The sequence below is a fragment of the Ambystoma mexicanum genome, chromosome 2q (genome assembly GCF_040938575.1).
Source record: "Ambystoma mexicanum isolate Mex_15411 chromosome 2q, UKY_AmexF1_1, whole genome shotgun sequence".
NCBI lineage: Eukaryota > Metazoa > Chordata > Amphibia > Caudata > Ambystomatidae > Ambystoma > Ambystoma mexicanum.
The window spans coordinates 600,142,062-600,160,116 of NC_090924.1; the positions used below are offsets into that span (position 1 = coordinate 600,142,062).

Consider the following 18,055-nt stretch of genomic DNA (forward strand, 5'->3'; position numbering starts at 1 on the left):
TCCCGCTCACCACTTAGCATGTGTTGATTGACAGCTAGGCTGAATGAATGGGGGTTTTCTGCATAAAAGCAGGGCTTTTGGGACTGGATCTTCAGAAGTCGCCACAGGACCTAAGAATCCGACGAGGGTAACGCTGAGCCAACCTGCACGACGACACCTCCGGTGGAGCCCTGCGGAACCGACTCACCACTTCCCGACGACAAAGGAGATCTCCCTGCCGGAGAGTCTCTTCCCCTGGCTGGTGGGAACAACCAGTCCCCTTTACTTTTTATTCGCCTCAGGACGCAGTGGTCGAATTGCCCGTGCAGAGCACCTCGGCAACCCAATAGCCACTACCCCTGTACTGCGACCAAAAGGTGGTGCCTTGTGACGGAGCACTCCGCGGCTGCTCTCTTCCCTGGTGGTGCACCGGACTTCACTTTTCTTCGACGACGAGATCATCTCTACTCTTGGCAAAGACCGACGTGCATCCACCACCAGGAACAACTGCCCCCGCCGGAGCTGCCCTCCACAACAAGGTACCGTGTCCGCCTGGCTTCCCTTTCGATCGGTTCGAGTGAGGTGTCTTAATCCTCTCCGTTCCGTTGGGCCGCCTCCAAGCTTTTCTCATTTATTGTTCTGAACTGGTTCAATCTGCCGATAACAATTTGCTACAAAGACTTGAATGCATCTCCACTAGAGACTTTTTGGGACATCGCGCCTTGCCTCTCCGAGTGAGCCTGGCCGCTGGACTTTATGATCTATTGTTATTCTTGCCTTCCCGCCTTGCATTTTATCCGCGAAGGATTGAACTGTGTTGATTTCATAACCTGCCTATCTTTTTCTCTCCCGTCCTAACTAATGTTCGAGTGTCATCTAGGTTGAGGTATACACCTCTGTTTGAAAATAAGTGGTACCAGTAGAACCTAGAGTTGTCGAAATATTGCTAGGGGGATTGATCGTTTTCTGCTTCGTAGAGTAATTGTGTTTGATTTGTTTGCCGTGATAGTGCTATAGTGTTTTTCATAGATGTTCTGTTATAAATAAATACCTTAATATCTTTACACTAAGCCTCGTTACGTGTTTGCTTGTCTTGCTGTGAAGAATTGCCCTATTTTGTATACTCCACATACTGCTCAACTCTTCTTGAGGGAAGTCTGACTGCTCAGCCACAGCTACCAAGTGAATCTGTGTGGTACAGACTGCTACCAAGTGGGTTCACCGCCAAACGCCTGTAGTCCTAAATCTTTTGCAGTGGTCCCAGACGGAACTGCACAGGTTTCCGCCTAACACTGGTGTACAGCGGTGGGATTTGTATCGAGTATACAGTTTAGAGTGCTTTTCGACACTGTAGGATAACTAACCACAAAACTTTGCACAAAAAGCAACTTTCAAAAAACATGTCTACGATGGAAACTTACAGTCAAGAGTCCTTGTCAGGTGAAAATACCGAGAGTTTGCGAGCTCTCTGTAGGCAAGAGAATCTTTCTGTAAGAGGCAAGAAGTTAGAACTAATCGAGAGATTGCTGGCGAACCAAAGTCTGGGTACTGGTTCAGAGGAACCAATCGCTCCAGCAAATGTAGATAACAGTAATGGTGTTGATCTGAATCGCGATTCTGATGATAGCGATGAGGAGGCTGACGAGGACGGAGAGGCTAATGAAACTGTCTCCCCTGCTCCTCTACCTGCCTTACCGGCTGTGCCTACGGGGCCCATACCAGGTCCCACAAGTAACCCTGCTTATTTTGAACTTGAAAAAATGAAGCTCGAACTAGAATACAAACGGTTCTTGGCTCAATCTGAACGAAACCAAGAGCTCGAGTTCAGACGGATGAATGCCCAGGCTGAGCAGAAGCAAGCTGAGTTAAGACTCAGAGAAATAGAACTTAATCACGAGTTAGAGATGAAAAAGTTGTCTATGGAAAATGCTTCTCTCTCCTCTGGTTCCTCTAGGAGCTCCAGTCCCAAAAGACCCCGGATGCCGAAGGAATTAGTGGGTATGTATGAACCGAGATTGGATGTGTTGGATTGGTTAAAACTGTTTGAATACAATCATGGGCTCCAGGACATCACCGGGAATGCGTTGCTTACCTTGTTGTTCTCTAGGCTCCCTCCTGTTGCGACTGATGTGGTAATGGAGTTGGGAGAGGCGGATAAGACAGATTACGAAAGTGTGAAACTAGCTTTAATAGCTAGATTCGGGAAGACCCCTTCCCAGTATCTTAAGAGGTTTAGAACCCTCAAAAAGCATGATGGTACCCCTTGGGCTACCGGGGTGAGTGAAGGGTTGAAAAACTTAGAGGGATGGATTAAGGGTTACAAAGTGAACACTTATGAGGGTATGGGAAATCTTTTTATGTTGGAGTCTATTTATGATGCCTGTTCTCCTGAGCTCAGACAGCACTTGGCTGATTCGAAGGAATTGGATTCCAGGGAGCTAGCTAAGGCTGCTGTCTTGTGGGTTGCCAACAGGGCTACTCATAAGGATTCTGGGGCAACTCAGAAAAAGGATGAGGGAAAACAGCCTAAAAGAGACTCAAAAGAGAATTCTAATACCTCCCAACCCAAAGAGGGCCCCAAACAACAAAATAACCAGGGTAGACCCCAGGGAAAACCACAACAAAATAGTGTCCCTTCTGGCCACAAACCAGAAGGAGGTCAGAACAAGCCACCCTTCCAGAGAGCATTTGGTACATGCTATCTCTGTGGGGCAACTGACCATATCAAAGGAGATCCAAAATGTAAGGGTAAACCTACTGGGATCAGCACAGTCTCCTTAGCCTTCACTCCTGAGGAGGAAGTCCAAATGACTAGTGCTCACTTTGAAGTCTTTGCTGAAGAACCTTGGGTTCTTCAAGCAAGAGTATCCGTAGAGTCAATGGATCTGGTTAGTAATCAGAATAGGAATGTGTATGACTCTATACCAGAAAACTCTAAAAGTTATTATGTGGACAGTGTTCTTGTCAATGGCCAGGATACTCCTGCCAGGCGAGACTCTGGGGCCAGCAGAACAGTAGTTGACGAAAGCTTTTTCAGGCCTGAGGATAATGCTAAGGCACCCAAAGGTCCAGCTAAGATGTCTGGAGGCCCTGTCCAAATGGTTCCAATTCTACCAGCCCTCATTCAGTGTAATTACATGACAGTGTTGATTCCTGTCAGTGTTCAGACTGAGGTGCCTGGGAAAGTCCTGTTGGGGAATGATCTAAAAACTCTAGGAGTAGTATCCAGTACCCCCAGGCCTCCCAGTATGGAGACCCAGAACCAAACCAAATTGGCTAGAGAGGCCACCTTAAGGAACCCCTCTAAGCCTGTGGGAACCTCTACTGAGAGCCCCACAACAAGCCCTGGCGTTAGTAAGTTGACCTCTGACCCAGGCAAATTTCAGGCTAACATGTTAGGGAAATGGGAGCCCCAACCAAGCTCCATCATTGTTCCCCCAGTTACAGAGTCTGCGACTCCCCCTGCTTCTGAGGAAGAGGTGGATAGACCTACTGGAACCCTAACTAGGCCTAAGAGAACTGGTAATTCTCAGTGCTGGTGGAAAACCAGAAGAGAAAAGTCTAAGGTCAAAAACCTTCAGACTGTTGGACCTTCGACAGAAGACTCCAACCCAATTCCTAGACTTAAGGGGGAAACTCCTAAAGTAGGTAAGTTAAGATCTCAGAGGAAGGAGAAGCATGTACCTTGCTTATCTCCATCCCCTCCTGCCAAGAGGCCTAAAACTCAACCTTCTCTCAACAGAGAGGTAGGGAAGACCTCTGGAGGCCCCTCTAGATCTAAGGGAATCCTTTATAAGGACCCCTTGAAAAAGCCTAACACAGGTTCAGAAGTTGTAACAACTTCTGAGGGACTGGTCAACCAGATCCCCTATAAACTTAAAAAGACTGATGTTCTTAGGAAGGTTTGTAGGTCATACAGCTTACAAAGGAAAACCTGGGAACCCATTGAACATAGGTCAAGGTGTCACCACCAAAATGCTGATGGTCTCTCTAGGATGTATGTCATCGACTAGAGGTATGAGATTCATCCAGGAGTGAATTAAATCCTCCTGTCCCTTAGTCTGGGGGGGGCGAGTGTTAGGGAGAATTCTCTGTTTAGGCTGAATTTCCTAACCTAGTGAGCCCCCCAGCAGCTTTGCTGGATTTCTGGAGTTTGTTTTTTTCCCTCCTGCCAAGAGTGAGAGTCTTTTCTCCCACTCTTGGACATGTATGTGTGTAATTCCTTTGAAATGTCAATGTGTTCGATGGGCTATGGGGTCTTTTACTCCATAGGGTCTCATATGTTTTTCTATGTGTGTTACACCGCACCCTACGTGCCGTAACACTGGGGCGCCCTAGCGGACCCCCACCATAGACTCCATACCCGGGGACCGACTACTGTCTCCCCGGGCATGTAAAGTCACCATTGGCTTTACTAGACCTAAATTTAATAACAGAACTAGTACAAACCATCTTATTGTGGACGTACTAGTAGGGGTAATTCGATTACTCCTAGATCTGTTACTCGAGGGGGCACTGTCCCGTCCCCCCTCGTCGAGTTTTGGCTGGTGGCAGTGGAAACTACTTGTTATGTTCAACCCCGAACATAACCCTATGGGATTCGTCCCATTGTTGGAGATTGACCCTTTTTCTCGTTAATCTCTAACGTACCACCGGTCTCCTTATCTTAAATAAGTTTATCGGATGGTATTTTCTGCCAGAACTCGGTTTTTAAAATGGCGTCTGTGTTCGTCTCTGTGACTCCTAAACCAAAGGTTGAGCCCTTTGTTCCACTTTTGGCGGGCCTCTGGACAGAGACCCTCCAAAGTGGTACCATTCTGTCTGGGTTACCACAGGGGTGTGTGAGGGGGTTTAGGCACCCTGGACCGAGTTGCCTTGCCAACTCCGGTCGCACTCTGGAGTGATTGGCCCAAGTGGTGAGCCTTCCCGCTCACCACTTAGCATGTGTTGATTGACAGCTAGGCTGAATGAATGGGGGTTTTCTGCATAAAAGCAGGGCTTTTGGGACTGGATCTTCAGAAGTCGCCACAGGACCTAAGAATACGACGAGGGTAACGCTGAGCCAACCTGCACGACGACACCTCCGGTGGAGCCCTGCGGAACCGACTCAACACTTCCCGACGACAGAGGAGATCTCCCTGCCGGAGAGTCTCTTCCCCTGGCTGGTGGGAACAACCAGTCCCCTTTTCTTTTTATTCGCCTCACGACGCAGTGGTCGAATTGCCCGTGCAGAGCACCTCGGCAACCGGATAGCCACTACCCCTGTACCACGACCAAAAGGTGGTGCCTTGTGACGGAGCACTCCGCGGCTGGTCTCTTCCCTGGTGGTGCACCGGACTTCACTTTTTTTCGATGACGAGATCATCTCTACTCTTGGCAAAGACCCGACGTGCATCCACCACCAGGAACAACTGCCCCCGCCGGAGCTGCCCTCCACAACAAGGTACCGTGTCCGCCTGGCTTCCCTTTTGATCGGTTCGAGTGAGGTGTCTTAATCCTCTCCGTTCCGTTGGGCCGCCTCCAAGCTTTTCTCATTTATTGTTCTGAACTGGTTCAATCTGCCGATAACAATTTGCTACAAAAACTTGAATGCATCTCCACTAGAGACTTTTTGGGACATCGCGCCTTGCCTCTCCGAGTGAGCCTGGCCGCTGGACTTTATGATTTATTGTGATTCTTGCCTTCCCGTCTTGCATTTTATCCGCGAAGGATTGAACTGTGTTGATTTCATAACCTGCCTATCTTTTTCTCTCCCGTCCTAACTAATGTTCGAGTGTCATCTAGGTTGAGGTAAACACCTCTGTTTGAAAATAAGTGGTACCAGTAGAACCTAGAGTTGTCGAAATATTGCTAGGGGGATTGATCGTTTTCTGCTTCGTAGAGTAATTGTGTTTGATTTGTTTGCCGTGATAGTGCTATAGTGTTTTTCATAGATGTTCTGTTATAAATAAATACCTTAATATCTTTACACTAAGCCTCGTTGCGTGTTTGCTTGTCTTGCTGTGAAGAATTGCCCTATTTTGTATACTCCACATACTGCTCAACTCTTCTTGAGGGAAGTCTGACTGCTCAGCCACAGCTACCAAGTGAATCTGTGTGGTACAGACTGCTACCAAGTGGGTTCACCGCCAAACGCCTGTAGTCCTAAATCTTTTGTAGTGGTCCCAGAGGGAACTGCACAGGTTTCCGCCTAACAAGGATGCTATTAAACAACTTCACTAAGTGAGGCACCAAGGAGCCTGCAAAGGTTTTATAAACCCTCTGGTATACCCGTCCTCTCCCCTTGCCTTTCCCAGTTGCAGTTTACAGATTGTCAATAAGATCTCGTCTCCCATAATGAGGGTATCCATTTATGAGGCTTGCACTGGGGTCAGCGATGGCATCAACACTTCTTTTAGATAGGTCTCTATCCCCTCTCGGTCCGATCAGTCCCTACCCTTATATAAACTTTCATATAAAAACCTGCAAACGTCACCCCTATTCTCCCCGCTGATGTCTCCAAGGTACACCCCGCCGCCCGGCCCCCCACTATCGGCACACTGGCCCCGCAGTCATGCAGCAAGGAGGGCATCAGCCTTATCCTCTTTCTCATAATATCTCTGCTTCAGTTACTGAAGTTTCCGAGTTATCCATCCCGCTTCCAGAAGCCGAAGTACCTCCCTCTGTCCCCTCGCTTCCTCTACCCATGCGCCTGCTATCCCCTCTCAACCCTGTATTCTCCCTTCCAGCGCCCCTATCTCCTTTCATAGCCTATTTTCCAGCAAAGTCCTCTCCTTCCTTCTGCGAGCCCCTTCTCTGATCAACAGCCCCTGCCATGTCGCCTTCCCTGCATCCCAAACCGTGGCCTGACCCACTTACACTGTGTCATTTAAAGTAAATGCTCCTAAATCGCCTCTTCTGATTCCTCCCTAAACACCGGATCCTTCCAGAGGGACTTGTTACACCTCCACATGGAACTATTTGAGCCTATATCCGTCCAAGACAAAACTAGGGACACCATGTCGTGATCGGACCGGGCAATAGGGTGGATGTCAGCTCCCATCGCAACCTCCAACAGATCTGTTGAAATACAGAGGTAATCTATGTGGGAATAGGTCCGATGAGGCACGGAAGAAAAAGTAAATCCCCTTTCCTACAGGTGAAAAAACTGCCACACATCACATGGGTTGTGTGTTTCAAAGCATGCCTGAAAGCCTTGCCCCCCCTTCGAAGTGGACCCTGTGCCAGTCGTTCCCATGGACCATCTGTCCAGCTGTACATTTTCCCACATATTAAGGTCCCCTCCCGTAATCAGATTCCCCCCCCACCCTCATTCAAAGCCCTTTCCAACATGGGCTCCAGAAATTGCAGCTGGCCTTGGTTGGGGCCGTATAGCATTGTAAGGGTAAATCGTGCCCCTCCTCTCTGCCCCTCTCGACACATTTGTTACTTCCATTCTCAATCTCTTATTTATCAGGATGCCAACACCCCCCTTTCTCGCCTCCACCGAGCCCCAATAGAGCTGCCCCACGACACAACATGGAATCTTCCTTTCCTCACCGTTAAAGAACCGTGTTTCCTGAAGGAAGAGAATATCCATACCCTATATCTTCAAAACTCTCTGGCTACCAAGGACCTCTTAGTCAGTGCATTTAACCCATGGGCATTTAATGTTTAATTTGCATTGGGAGGATAGCTCAGGGGCAACATACTCGCCTTGGAAACAAGATGACACGGAGCACCACAGGTTCGACCCCCGGCTCCGCGCTTAGAAACCTCTGGGTATTAAGCACGTTATAAATAACCTATCATATCATATCCTCAGACGATCCCCCCTCTCCCCTCTATTCTGGTCAGCCATCATCGTACTTCAGCATATTCATATGGGCTGACCGCCTTCTATTCAGAACAATTTTCCCTTGGATCCTTTAAAGTCGCATTACACTCTTCCCAATCCCAAATCTTCACCTTCCCCAACTCCCCTTTCCCCCTCCCCATCCCACTCCCCCCTCCGTCACCCCCTGAAGTGCCCAGACCCCTCCAGTTAACATCACTGGACCAACACCGAGCCACCAATAGGACCCAAACCACTGCGTCCTCTCGCACAACTCCACCCAAATACGAGCCTCTTCATCAGCGTAAGCGAGGACAGATCCTGAAAAATAGTGATTTTCGCATTGCCCAGTGCCACTGTGCCCTGCCCCCTCGCTCTTTCCAGAATCTTCTGTTTGTCTGGATAGTTGTGGAAACGAGCGAGGACTGATCTCCGCCCCTACCGCGACCCACCCGTTCTGTGCATCCTGTCAATTTTTGGTTCATCTATAACTTCATCCCCAAACAAAACTTTTGCCACCTCATGGATGATTCTCTGCAGGTCCCTGTCCGATTCTTCCTCCTTCTCGAGGATTCCGAAAAATCTCTGATTATTTCTCCTGTCACGGTTTTCAAAGTCATCCATTTTAAGAGCCATTTCCCCCTCTCTTCTGTACACTTCTGGCAACCTCATATCCATCTGAGTCTCGCGTGTTTCAAGGAAGGATTGATTATTCTCGACTGCTTGCAGCCTCTCGTCCATTTTGCCGATTCTGCCATTCATTTTGTCCACTTTTCCACCAATATCGGCCCTTATACCCCTAATCTCTACTAGGCAGTCCCCTACCTCCAGCATGATCTTATTCGAGGTGTCATTCTCGAATCCCCGCCTCTGTTGAAATTCAAATTGCTCCAGCTTTGTGCTCCAGTCTATGGAGGGGTGGGCCCACTATCCGGGACCAGCTCAGCCAGGTCTCAGTGGTTCCCTTCTGCCACAACGCAATCCGGAGTTTCCCACCAATCACTCAACACACACCCAGGTCTCCTCCAAAGATGTTTCTTTCCAGGGGGGCCACAAGGAGGGCAGGTGGCGTGGTAGACCCCACCTCTCACACCACTGGTGTTGCCCTGCCATGCCCTTCACCTGTATCAGAGTCCTCAAGAGCTCCTATTCTGCTCCAGTGCCACATCCACTGGGCCTACACCCCATGCACTTGACTCCAGGGTAGATTTCATTCCTCTCCCCCTCTGTTATTGCCCTGCAGAACACTGAGCCCACGAGGCAGTTGATCCAAGTCAGCTAGCGAGGGGCCCCAAGCGACCTTTCTGGCCCAGGCCTAAGCAAGAGGCTCCAGTTGCCAAGCACTGATCATATGCGAGTGATGGTACCACAAGGCAGGCGCACGCCCCAGGCTGTCACCTGGGGGCCCACACCTTAGTTTCCAGCCTCAGGGTCCGGATGCACAGCCTCTCACAGTCTTCCACTGAGTGTCCGTCGCCAATCCTGCAGACGCTCCATCTTCATTGTCTCAGCCCCAGAGTCCTGGGGACCTGTTAACTCAGTGGCCCTTTGAGTCTCCCGGGGCCCCTCGGCCCTGATCCCCCCCACTCCTCCTATCACTAGCCTCCTTCCGGGTCCGTCCAGTCTAGCTGGACTCCTTTTTCCCTCTGTTCCTAACCCCTCACGGCCGTGCCCTTCACGGCATGGAGTGGGGGCTGCGGGACACAACACCAGCTGCTCATCCGATACTCCACAAGTCCCAGCGCCCCTCCGCAGTGCAGCCATGACTTATGGAGCTCTGTGTCCGGGAAGGCACTTTCACTTTTGCACCGCCGACTTCCTCGCGGCGTATCTCTGCTTCTCCTATTTTGGGCTCACGCCCAAAGCTGCGAACATCAGCGCTCCCCCTCTAGGAATTCTTTTAATAACTTCTTACTGTATCGCTAAAGAGCACTGAAGGTGGTGGTCTAGTAATCCTGCATTTAAAAAATACATCTCTAACTGCAGTAGGGCCTTATGTGTAGATATTGTCCATATGGGGGGTTGTTTCAGAAGACACAGGGATGAAAACACTTGTAGTGGAAAACGGTTTGTGGAATAAAAAGCATGTGTGTTTCTATTTGTATGGTCTGATCTCTAGATCGTAAACTACTATCATGAACTACTTGGGTTCTTAGTGAACTGTATGTATGGATTGAGGCTAGCTTGCCAAAATCCACTGAGAGAATCAAGGTCACCTAACTATATAATGATAACAACATCATCAATGTAACATTTCTGCATTGTCAAATTTTGAATCTATTTATTACGGTGTGTTAGTAAGAGGTTTTCCACAAATGCAGTCATGAATGTAGATAGCTAGACTGGGCAAACGCTGCCCCAATGACGTTCCTTTGTTTTGCTAATAGTAAAGGTCCTTGAATTTAAATAAAACTGTATTCAGGTGACAGATGCATCAGTTGAGCAATAGGTTTTACTGGGACTTCCTGTTCAAATTCCATCTTGTAGTGGATTTGCTTGTATAATTGATTGTATTGTCTTGCTCAATATTACTATATAGTGCCTAGATATGAAGTGTGACCAGCAGTTGGTTTTCTGGAATAAATGGAATACCTTCAGATATTTGGATTACTGTAGTTCTGTGTGGAAGCTGGTAGCATTTTAGGTTTGGTATCTAAATGGGGTAATCCAAGTCGCGCCAACATGGTAGTTTAAAGAGAAGACACTTTCAAACAGTCGGGTTGGCAAAATGAATATTTATTCTCTGATAATTCTCATTTGTAGTAGACTTTAAGTTCAAAGCAAACTAGTTATCTTATCTTCATTACTTGTATTGTAGATACTAAGATTGTTCCATGTTTGTTTTAACAATCAATATAAAGACCTCATGTTTGTTTTAACAATCAATGTAAAGACCTGATGAGGTCTTTACATTGATTGTTAAAACAAACATGGAGCAATATTTGAATGGTGTGAATTTGGATTGGATCCTAAGGCCAAAGTTGGAAGTATGTTGCATATTAGTATGGTCTGTAAAATATTATTTTAGTAAACCTTTTCGCAAATATTTGATGAAGTTCCACCTCATACTGTAATCATTCTGTTCTGCAGGTTGTGGCAAATGATAACGCCCTACTTAAGAGGGAGATGTGATTGAGTTCACATTTTACTTAGAATGAAAGTAGTTGTTTCGTTTTTAACCTACTTTGAGCCTTGTTCTGGGAGATCCTTGATTGGGGTAACCTTCTAAAAATGGGTCCCACATTTGCCCTCTTGTGGAGCCGCTCCATGAATTAGGCCATTAAGCAGACTCCTAGTTTGCCCTTCAGATCCAGACGAACTGCCAGCGGTGAGGCAGTGCAGATCTGCCTTCTCAGGAGTCTTCAGGCAGTTTCCAAACAGCAGTGCCGCATACCATGAGCACACCCACTGCGAAGTGGCAAACGTCTAGCTGCCCCATGACACTGTAGATGACCAGCACATGTCTTAAATAACATGGATCAAACCAAAGCTGAATAAGGTAGAGTGCACACTTAAAGGCCCAGTGTACCATTGAGGGGCTATTTTGAGATTTGGCTTAACGTTCGGAAGATAAATGTGAGCCTCATCAAGTAAAAATGTTGATTACCACACCTTCTACCTGTGCCTTTATATTGGTGTCAATTCCCTCTGTACATTGTCACAGGAGATTATGTACTGTGTATATTTCGTTAAAGAGAATGCATCTTTTCTACTGTATGAAGACATTTTTTATGTTTCTTCTGTTTGTTTTATGGAGTGCATTGAAATGTTAAAAAAGGGTATTCGTTAAAGTTTCAACTTGAAATTACTTCAAACACATAACATCATATTACTGATGGCATGTATGACAAGTAAGAGAGAGTGACCGAGTGCAAATATTTAAATAGCACCTATCACAGGTCAATGTTCACTGGGTGCTGTATGCATAGAGTTGTTTCCCCTTTTTACAGTCAGGCCAGTCAGGAGGTGGAGTTGATCTCTGTAATACATTAAGCAAAGATATTCTGTAGAGAAACTATGTGATGATTTGTATTTTATGTCTGGGCAGGTTAGATATTTCTTCAAGCAGCATAACTTCTCGGTAGCCTTGGATATAATCAATCAGATTATAGTCGGATTCCCCACTTTTCTGCCAGCACTTATTTTCAAAATGAAGCTCTTCTTAGCCCAGCAAAACTGGGATCAAGCTTTGGAAACAGCACAAAGGTAGGTCTTAACACCGTTAAAGATGTGTACTTAATAATGTTTGTTTTTGCAAATCTTGCTTGTAGTACATATACAGAGGCAAGCGTATTGTGTTCCGGATTTGCAGTCTTTATTGTTGGCAGTAATTTATGATCATTATTTGTTTAAGGCTGTGTTTTATTATTTAAAACATATTCAATATTTGTTGATTTGCAAGATAAACGAATGCCTACTGCATTGCCTACTGGCAGAGGCTTCTTGGAAATGCAGACTCACGGAAGAATAAACTCTAGTTATTGAACATCTCCACTGTTAGCTGTTGATAGAGGGAGCTGCGACAGATAGGTAGGTGACCTCTCACCATGCTCACAACAGTCTTTCTAGGCTGACAGTGTAGCTGTGTTACACTGCACGCACTTCCCCAGTCGCCTCATGAAACTACACCCCCCTTGCCCTGAAATGAGTCTACGCCGTTGCATTGATTAAACAGGCGGCATATTTTAAAATAGGAGCATACAGGTGATCCTTGTTTAAAAGTTATTAGTTTATGACCAATCCCCAACTGCCACCTCGTCTTATCTTCTTGAGTAGAGTGCCGTGTCGTTTGGTTGACAGTCTTCCACAACCACCCCAACACAATTTTCTGCTCCTTTAATGTTCCTAGGACCACTTTTCTGTAACTCGCCATCTTATGGCGGTACCAACCTCTAGTACTTCTAGAAGCCCATTTACCACAGCTGAGATGGCACAAACCCTGTTAGTAGTTTGCTACCTATCTATCAAGCCAGGGTGGCAGTACCTGTGTAGCCCTTACCCTAAATATGCCCCCCATCTCCTATTGCCTTTTTGGGCCCCAAAAGGCGACCTCAACTTTGCACCAGCTGACTCTTACCTTACTGTTGCTCATACCTAACCAAGGTTCACTAAGTCACCTTGACTTTTCCCCATTACTCCTAGCAGCAGGCCAAAGGGCTAAAGGACACAGCTACCAGCATCCCAGCCCTTTGAGGCCCCCTCCTGGGCGGATAGGTCCACCAAAATACTTATCAGGGCCTTGAATTGCTTTCTAGACCGACAGACAGCTGTCATGTTGGCTTCGGTTTTTTTCATAAACCGTTAGCATGTTGTGTGACTTTGTGTTGCTTTTCTAAACCGACAGAATCTCATGCGAGTTTTTTTGACAATATGCCATTTGGCCATGCATTGTTTTTCATGACAGTATGACATGTTGCCCCTGGCATCCTCACATGTCGTCCTGGTTTTCGTTCCCAGAATTCTCGACTTAAACTGTTCATTGTTTTCCCTAGACAGAATTAAACCAAGTCTTTATTTGTGCACTCCAATAGCTCGATGCAGCCTCACTTGTACGCTACAAAAACGTGTCACGTGCCCTGGCCTTGTGCTCTTAAACAGCATGACATGAGGCAGTGCACTGTGCTATCCTGCAGCCTGATATGTGGCATGGCACACTGCTCTCAAACAGCATGTTGAAAGATCTTGCATTGTGCTAGCTAACTGCATACTCCATAGCATGAAATGTGCAATACATTTTGCAATTTTACTCACCACCAGCTTGACATGTGGTTTTGCATTGTGCTACCCAGCAATCCAACATGTAGACTTGTATCTTCTGCCCAAGAGCTTGACACGTGGCCCTTCATTGTGCACCCAGCAATATGGCTCACAGTCTTGTAGTGTGCTTACTAACTGTATGATACCCAGCCTTGCATTGACTCAACAACAGCATGGCACGAGGTCTTGTATTGTGAACTCATACTGCCTGACACCCAGCTTTCCATCATGCATCTTGAGATCATGACTGACACCCTCATATTAAACGCACCACAGTATGCAGTATGGCCCTAGGGCATGCTACACAACATTCGGACAAAAGGCCTTGCATTATTTGCTGCGAAAGCATTGATTTCAAACTTGCATAAAGTTGCCTATTGACATTGCACACTCCATTGGATCATGCTATTGAACAGCATTTTAGGAGGGCTTACACCTTCCTCACCATCTCCCTGGCATGCAGCCATGCAACATGTTCACTACCACGAAGACTGGCACACTTGCAATGCGCAGGCGTGCCAATGTGTTTTTCTCATGTCCGCTGCCTTAGCCTACAAGCAGTACTTGACGATGAAACTTTCAGTAGCTAAAATGTACAAGTTACCACAGATGTAGGTCTGTGGAGAAAATGTATTGACATATGAATGATTAAAGCCTCCAATATAATTGAAACCTCAAATAATATTATTATGATTAAATTATTTATTATGCACAACCAATTTGGCCTGGGGGCGTACGGGCACTGGTTGTGAACCAATCACTTCCAAAAACTGGGAGTTTAACCCAATTTATTTAAAAAAGTGAGTCTTGGGTTTGTTTTTAAACTCCTTGATCGTCCTGCAATTTCTTATGGTAGGCAGTAATGCATTCCATTTGATGGGAGCAGTCGAGCAGAACGCACCCTTTTCTTACTAATTCCAGAGAAGTTTTAGGAACCTGTAACTTCCTATCTCCATTAGAACGAAGTGAATGCGATGCCTGCTTAATTTTTAATCTGTTAACAATATAAGGTGGTGCGTCACCGGATAGTGCCTTGTAATAGTGAGAAGTCTAAACTCAACTCTTTCTTCAATTGGCAACCAATGTAACTTTCTTCTTAACTGAGGCACATGTACATATTTACGTAGGCCACTAATGGCTCTTATTGCGCTATTCTGCAATATTTGAGTTTATTTTTTTGGCCTTATTGATACCGATGAGGAGTGATCCGCAATAACCTATCCATGCGGATACAATCGCTCTAGCAATAGTTTCACACCCAGCTTGTGATAGAAAAGGTTGTATGTGTGCAAGAAACCCGATGTAATCGACTGATGATGACACCAGATTTTTTTACATGAGCTGATATACTCAGGGATTGATGGAATGTAATTCCAAGAATTTTTATTTTTTCCTTAACCTGAATGTCATGATCTGCAATACGAAATGATTGATATTCCGGTGCCAACTTGCTGAGTTTGGGTTTAGAGCCAACCAACATAAGCTCAGCTTTTCCATGATTGAGGGTCATGCCATTAGCATCCATCCAGACACAAATGAAATAATATATTTCTGCCACCATCGTGGCATCCTGCTCTTAATTCCTTGAAAGTGTAATAAGAAACTGAGAATTGTCAGCATAATTCGAAAAACAAATATTCCTTTTTTCTAAATCATCAAAAAAAGGAACCGTGAATAAATTGCATAAGATTGGAGACAGTGCTGCTCCCTGAAGTATAACGTAACTCATTGCTATTGAGTCTGCCTCAGCTTGTTTACTGCATACACGTATTGTCCTTGAACCTAAGAAAGACTGCATCCAGTTTCTTGCAGTAGCACTAAAATTGGCTCTGTTCTCCAATCTCTCCAGGAGGAGCTGATGTTCCACCAAATCAAATGCGGCTGAGAGGTCCTGGGACAGCAGCAACATGGTGGATCCTTCGTTGAATTTTTACCTCATATTTGATTTAAGTTCCAGGAGGGCTGACTCCGTACTGTAACCTGAACGGAAGCCTGATTGGCCATTGATCAGAATTGGGTGGTCCTTAATATAGGCCGCCAGCTGCTCATATGCTACTCTATCCATACTTTTTAAGATAAATGGGGAATTGGTGATAGGCTGATAGTTTTTTGCCCCTCCAGGTTCTAGCTCAGATTTTTTTTAGAAGGGGGGGTGGTCCAGAAACCCTTCAGCCTAGTAGGGACTTTGCCCTCTTTAAATGATGTATTGACAATCTTAGTTAAGGAGCAAATGAGCAGTTCCGAACAAGCTTTAATGGATGTGGCTGGGAATTGGTCGCCTTTGCAAGTAGACAGCTTCAATTTGGCGAAAATGACCCTAAGTTCATCCTCCGATATATACTTGAAGCAGAACTCAGGTATTGTTTGTGACTATCTCAACTCAGCATCCTCCCGTTGCAAAGGCCATGAGGTCATACCTGATATCACTGAAGGGATTCACAATGAGATACAACATGACATCCTGGAGGGCATCAAAGGGGGACGCTGAGTTAAGATGGTTATCACTTCTCACACCCGCTGAATTTCAAGGTTTTTTTTGCGATTAATCAGATCATCTTAACTTTCTCTTAATTAAAGATTGTTCACTGAATACATATATATGTCGATAGATATATATATAGGATAAGGAGATAAGAATTTTGTTTAAAATCATAACTCTCTTTTTTTAAATTGGTGTTAATGTGGGAATGTGTTGAAGTGTTATTAGTGGTTTGTTTTTTTTGTTTGTATATTGCTTTTGTGTGGGTGCTTGTTTGTCCTTGGAATGGGATTTTATTTGTCGTTTGGTGTGCAAAGTGGTATGAAGATGGTAGTAAGAATATGTGTTGTTTTGCGCTAGTAATTGTAGTTGTATGTGTACTAGTTGAAGTAATTCAATTTTAGGGGTTACAGTATGTGTATCTTTTGAGATAATTAAAAATAGGGTATGATTGTGGGTGCATGTGTTGAAATAATTTAATATGTAGTGTGATTGTGGTTGCATGCTTTGAGTTCATGTCACATAAGGTGTATTATTATTTGTATTTATTTCAATGGTTAGTGTTAGGCAGAATCACATGCAGTACCCTTTGCGAACAACACAAAGAATTAAGACTACAAGTGTAAGTACAATTTCACCTTTGATACAAACCTGTAATACACAGTAATGAGGTAGCAGTGGCTGAACAGCCAGACTTACCTCAAGAGTAAAGTGAGCAGTACAAGGGGTTACACAAAGGGTTAGCAATCACAGTGGTTCAAACAAACACTTACTCAAGGTTTTTTGGTAAAAGAATATACATTTATTTACACAGTCACTTGGAAAACATTCCACTAGTAAGAGCAGCTCAATATCACAATCTAATATACTACAATACACAAGCAATCAGTTTCTGAACAAGTTCAGCTCCCCTGAAGTGGGAGCAAAATGGCACTTCAGTTACTTTAAAAAGGGGTAAAAAGACAAGGTTAAAAGAATTAAAGCACAAATAATTTCAGAGGTAGGGCAAATAGTTTCAGTTCACTACAACCAGCAATTCAATTCAATAGGCCTGGGCCAAAGTCAATGGTTCAGAGGCTTGGATAGGATAGCACAGTTCTGGTAGTAAATGGTTAAGTCTTTGCCACAGTTTTTAGAAGTAGTTGGTCAGACGAAAATTTATATGTCATTTATGGAAGGACAAGCCTTCAAAGTTGGGAAAGTTTCACAAACTTTGACCGCGCCAGAAAGGATTTCTTGACCGCACTGGAACAGTACCTTTTCAGTGAAGAAGAGCTGTAGCTGAGGCAGTTGTTCCTGGCAGTTCCTGCAGATCTCTCTGTTCCTGAGGTTCAGTCGTGGGGACAAGGAGGACGTCGGGAGGTTCCTGCACTGCCCAGGGAAGAGGCCACAAGCTTGGCAAAACGTCGGTGTAAGGTGTGAGTGCGTTAAAGACCACAAACTGGTATCCTTCTCACTGGCTATCCGGTTTTCAACAGAACTCTGAAGAAAATTCAACCAGTATAGAGATGGTGTCCAGGTGACTTGCGAGTTGGTTATTCCCACCAAACTCAATGGAAGAAGTCGTCCTTGAAGGGCTTCTCTGTCGAGGGAGTTTCAGGCAATTCGGACCTGCAGCAGGGCTTCACCGGTGGACCAGGAGTTGCAGCAGTCGTCTTCCTTCAGCTCGTCTTCGGTTCTCTCGTTCCAGTGGTCGAGGCCTGCTTTTAAACCGTTTTCCCCCATTCATTTCAGCCTTGCTGTCACTCACCCAGCAGGGTGACTGTCCTTGCCGGACAGCCAGCCGGCCAATCACGCCAGAGTGCATTCAGGTCTCCTAGGAGATGAAGCACGGAGTTTCAGGCACCTCCCTCACATCCTGTCCACCCCAGACACTCAGGCACCAGAGGAGGGCTTCAGCACTGAAGCCCGCCAAAGGCCAACGAACAAAGGGACCAAACCTGGTTTGGCGCGCAGAGTTAAACACAAGAAGGAGCTTTTCTAAAAGAAACAGCGAAAAAAGTTGACAGGGTCTGTTTTTACAGATA

The 18,055-nt window shown here is 45.7% G+C and overlaps 1 protein-coding gene across 2 annotated transcripts in view; it reads left to right on the forward strand.

Moving 5' to 3' along the window:
• The window catches only part of TTC21A (tetratricopeptide repeat domain 21A), a 1,029,691-nt gene that overhangs the window by 224,135 nt on the left and 787,501 nt on the right, over positions 1-18,055 (forward strand). For both annotated transcript variants that reach the window (XM_069647746.1, XM_069647747.1), the window contains exon 6: positions 11,841-11,998. In XM_069647746.1, the coding sequence (XP_069503847.1) occupies positions 11,841-11,998 (158 nt within the window). The remainder of the gene's footprint in view (positions 1-11,840; positions 11,999-18,055) is intronic.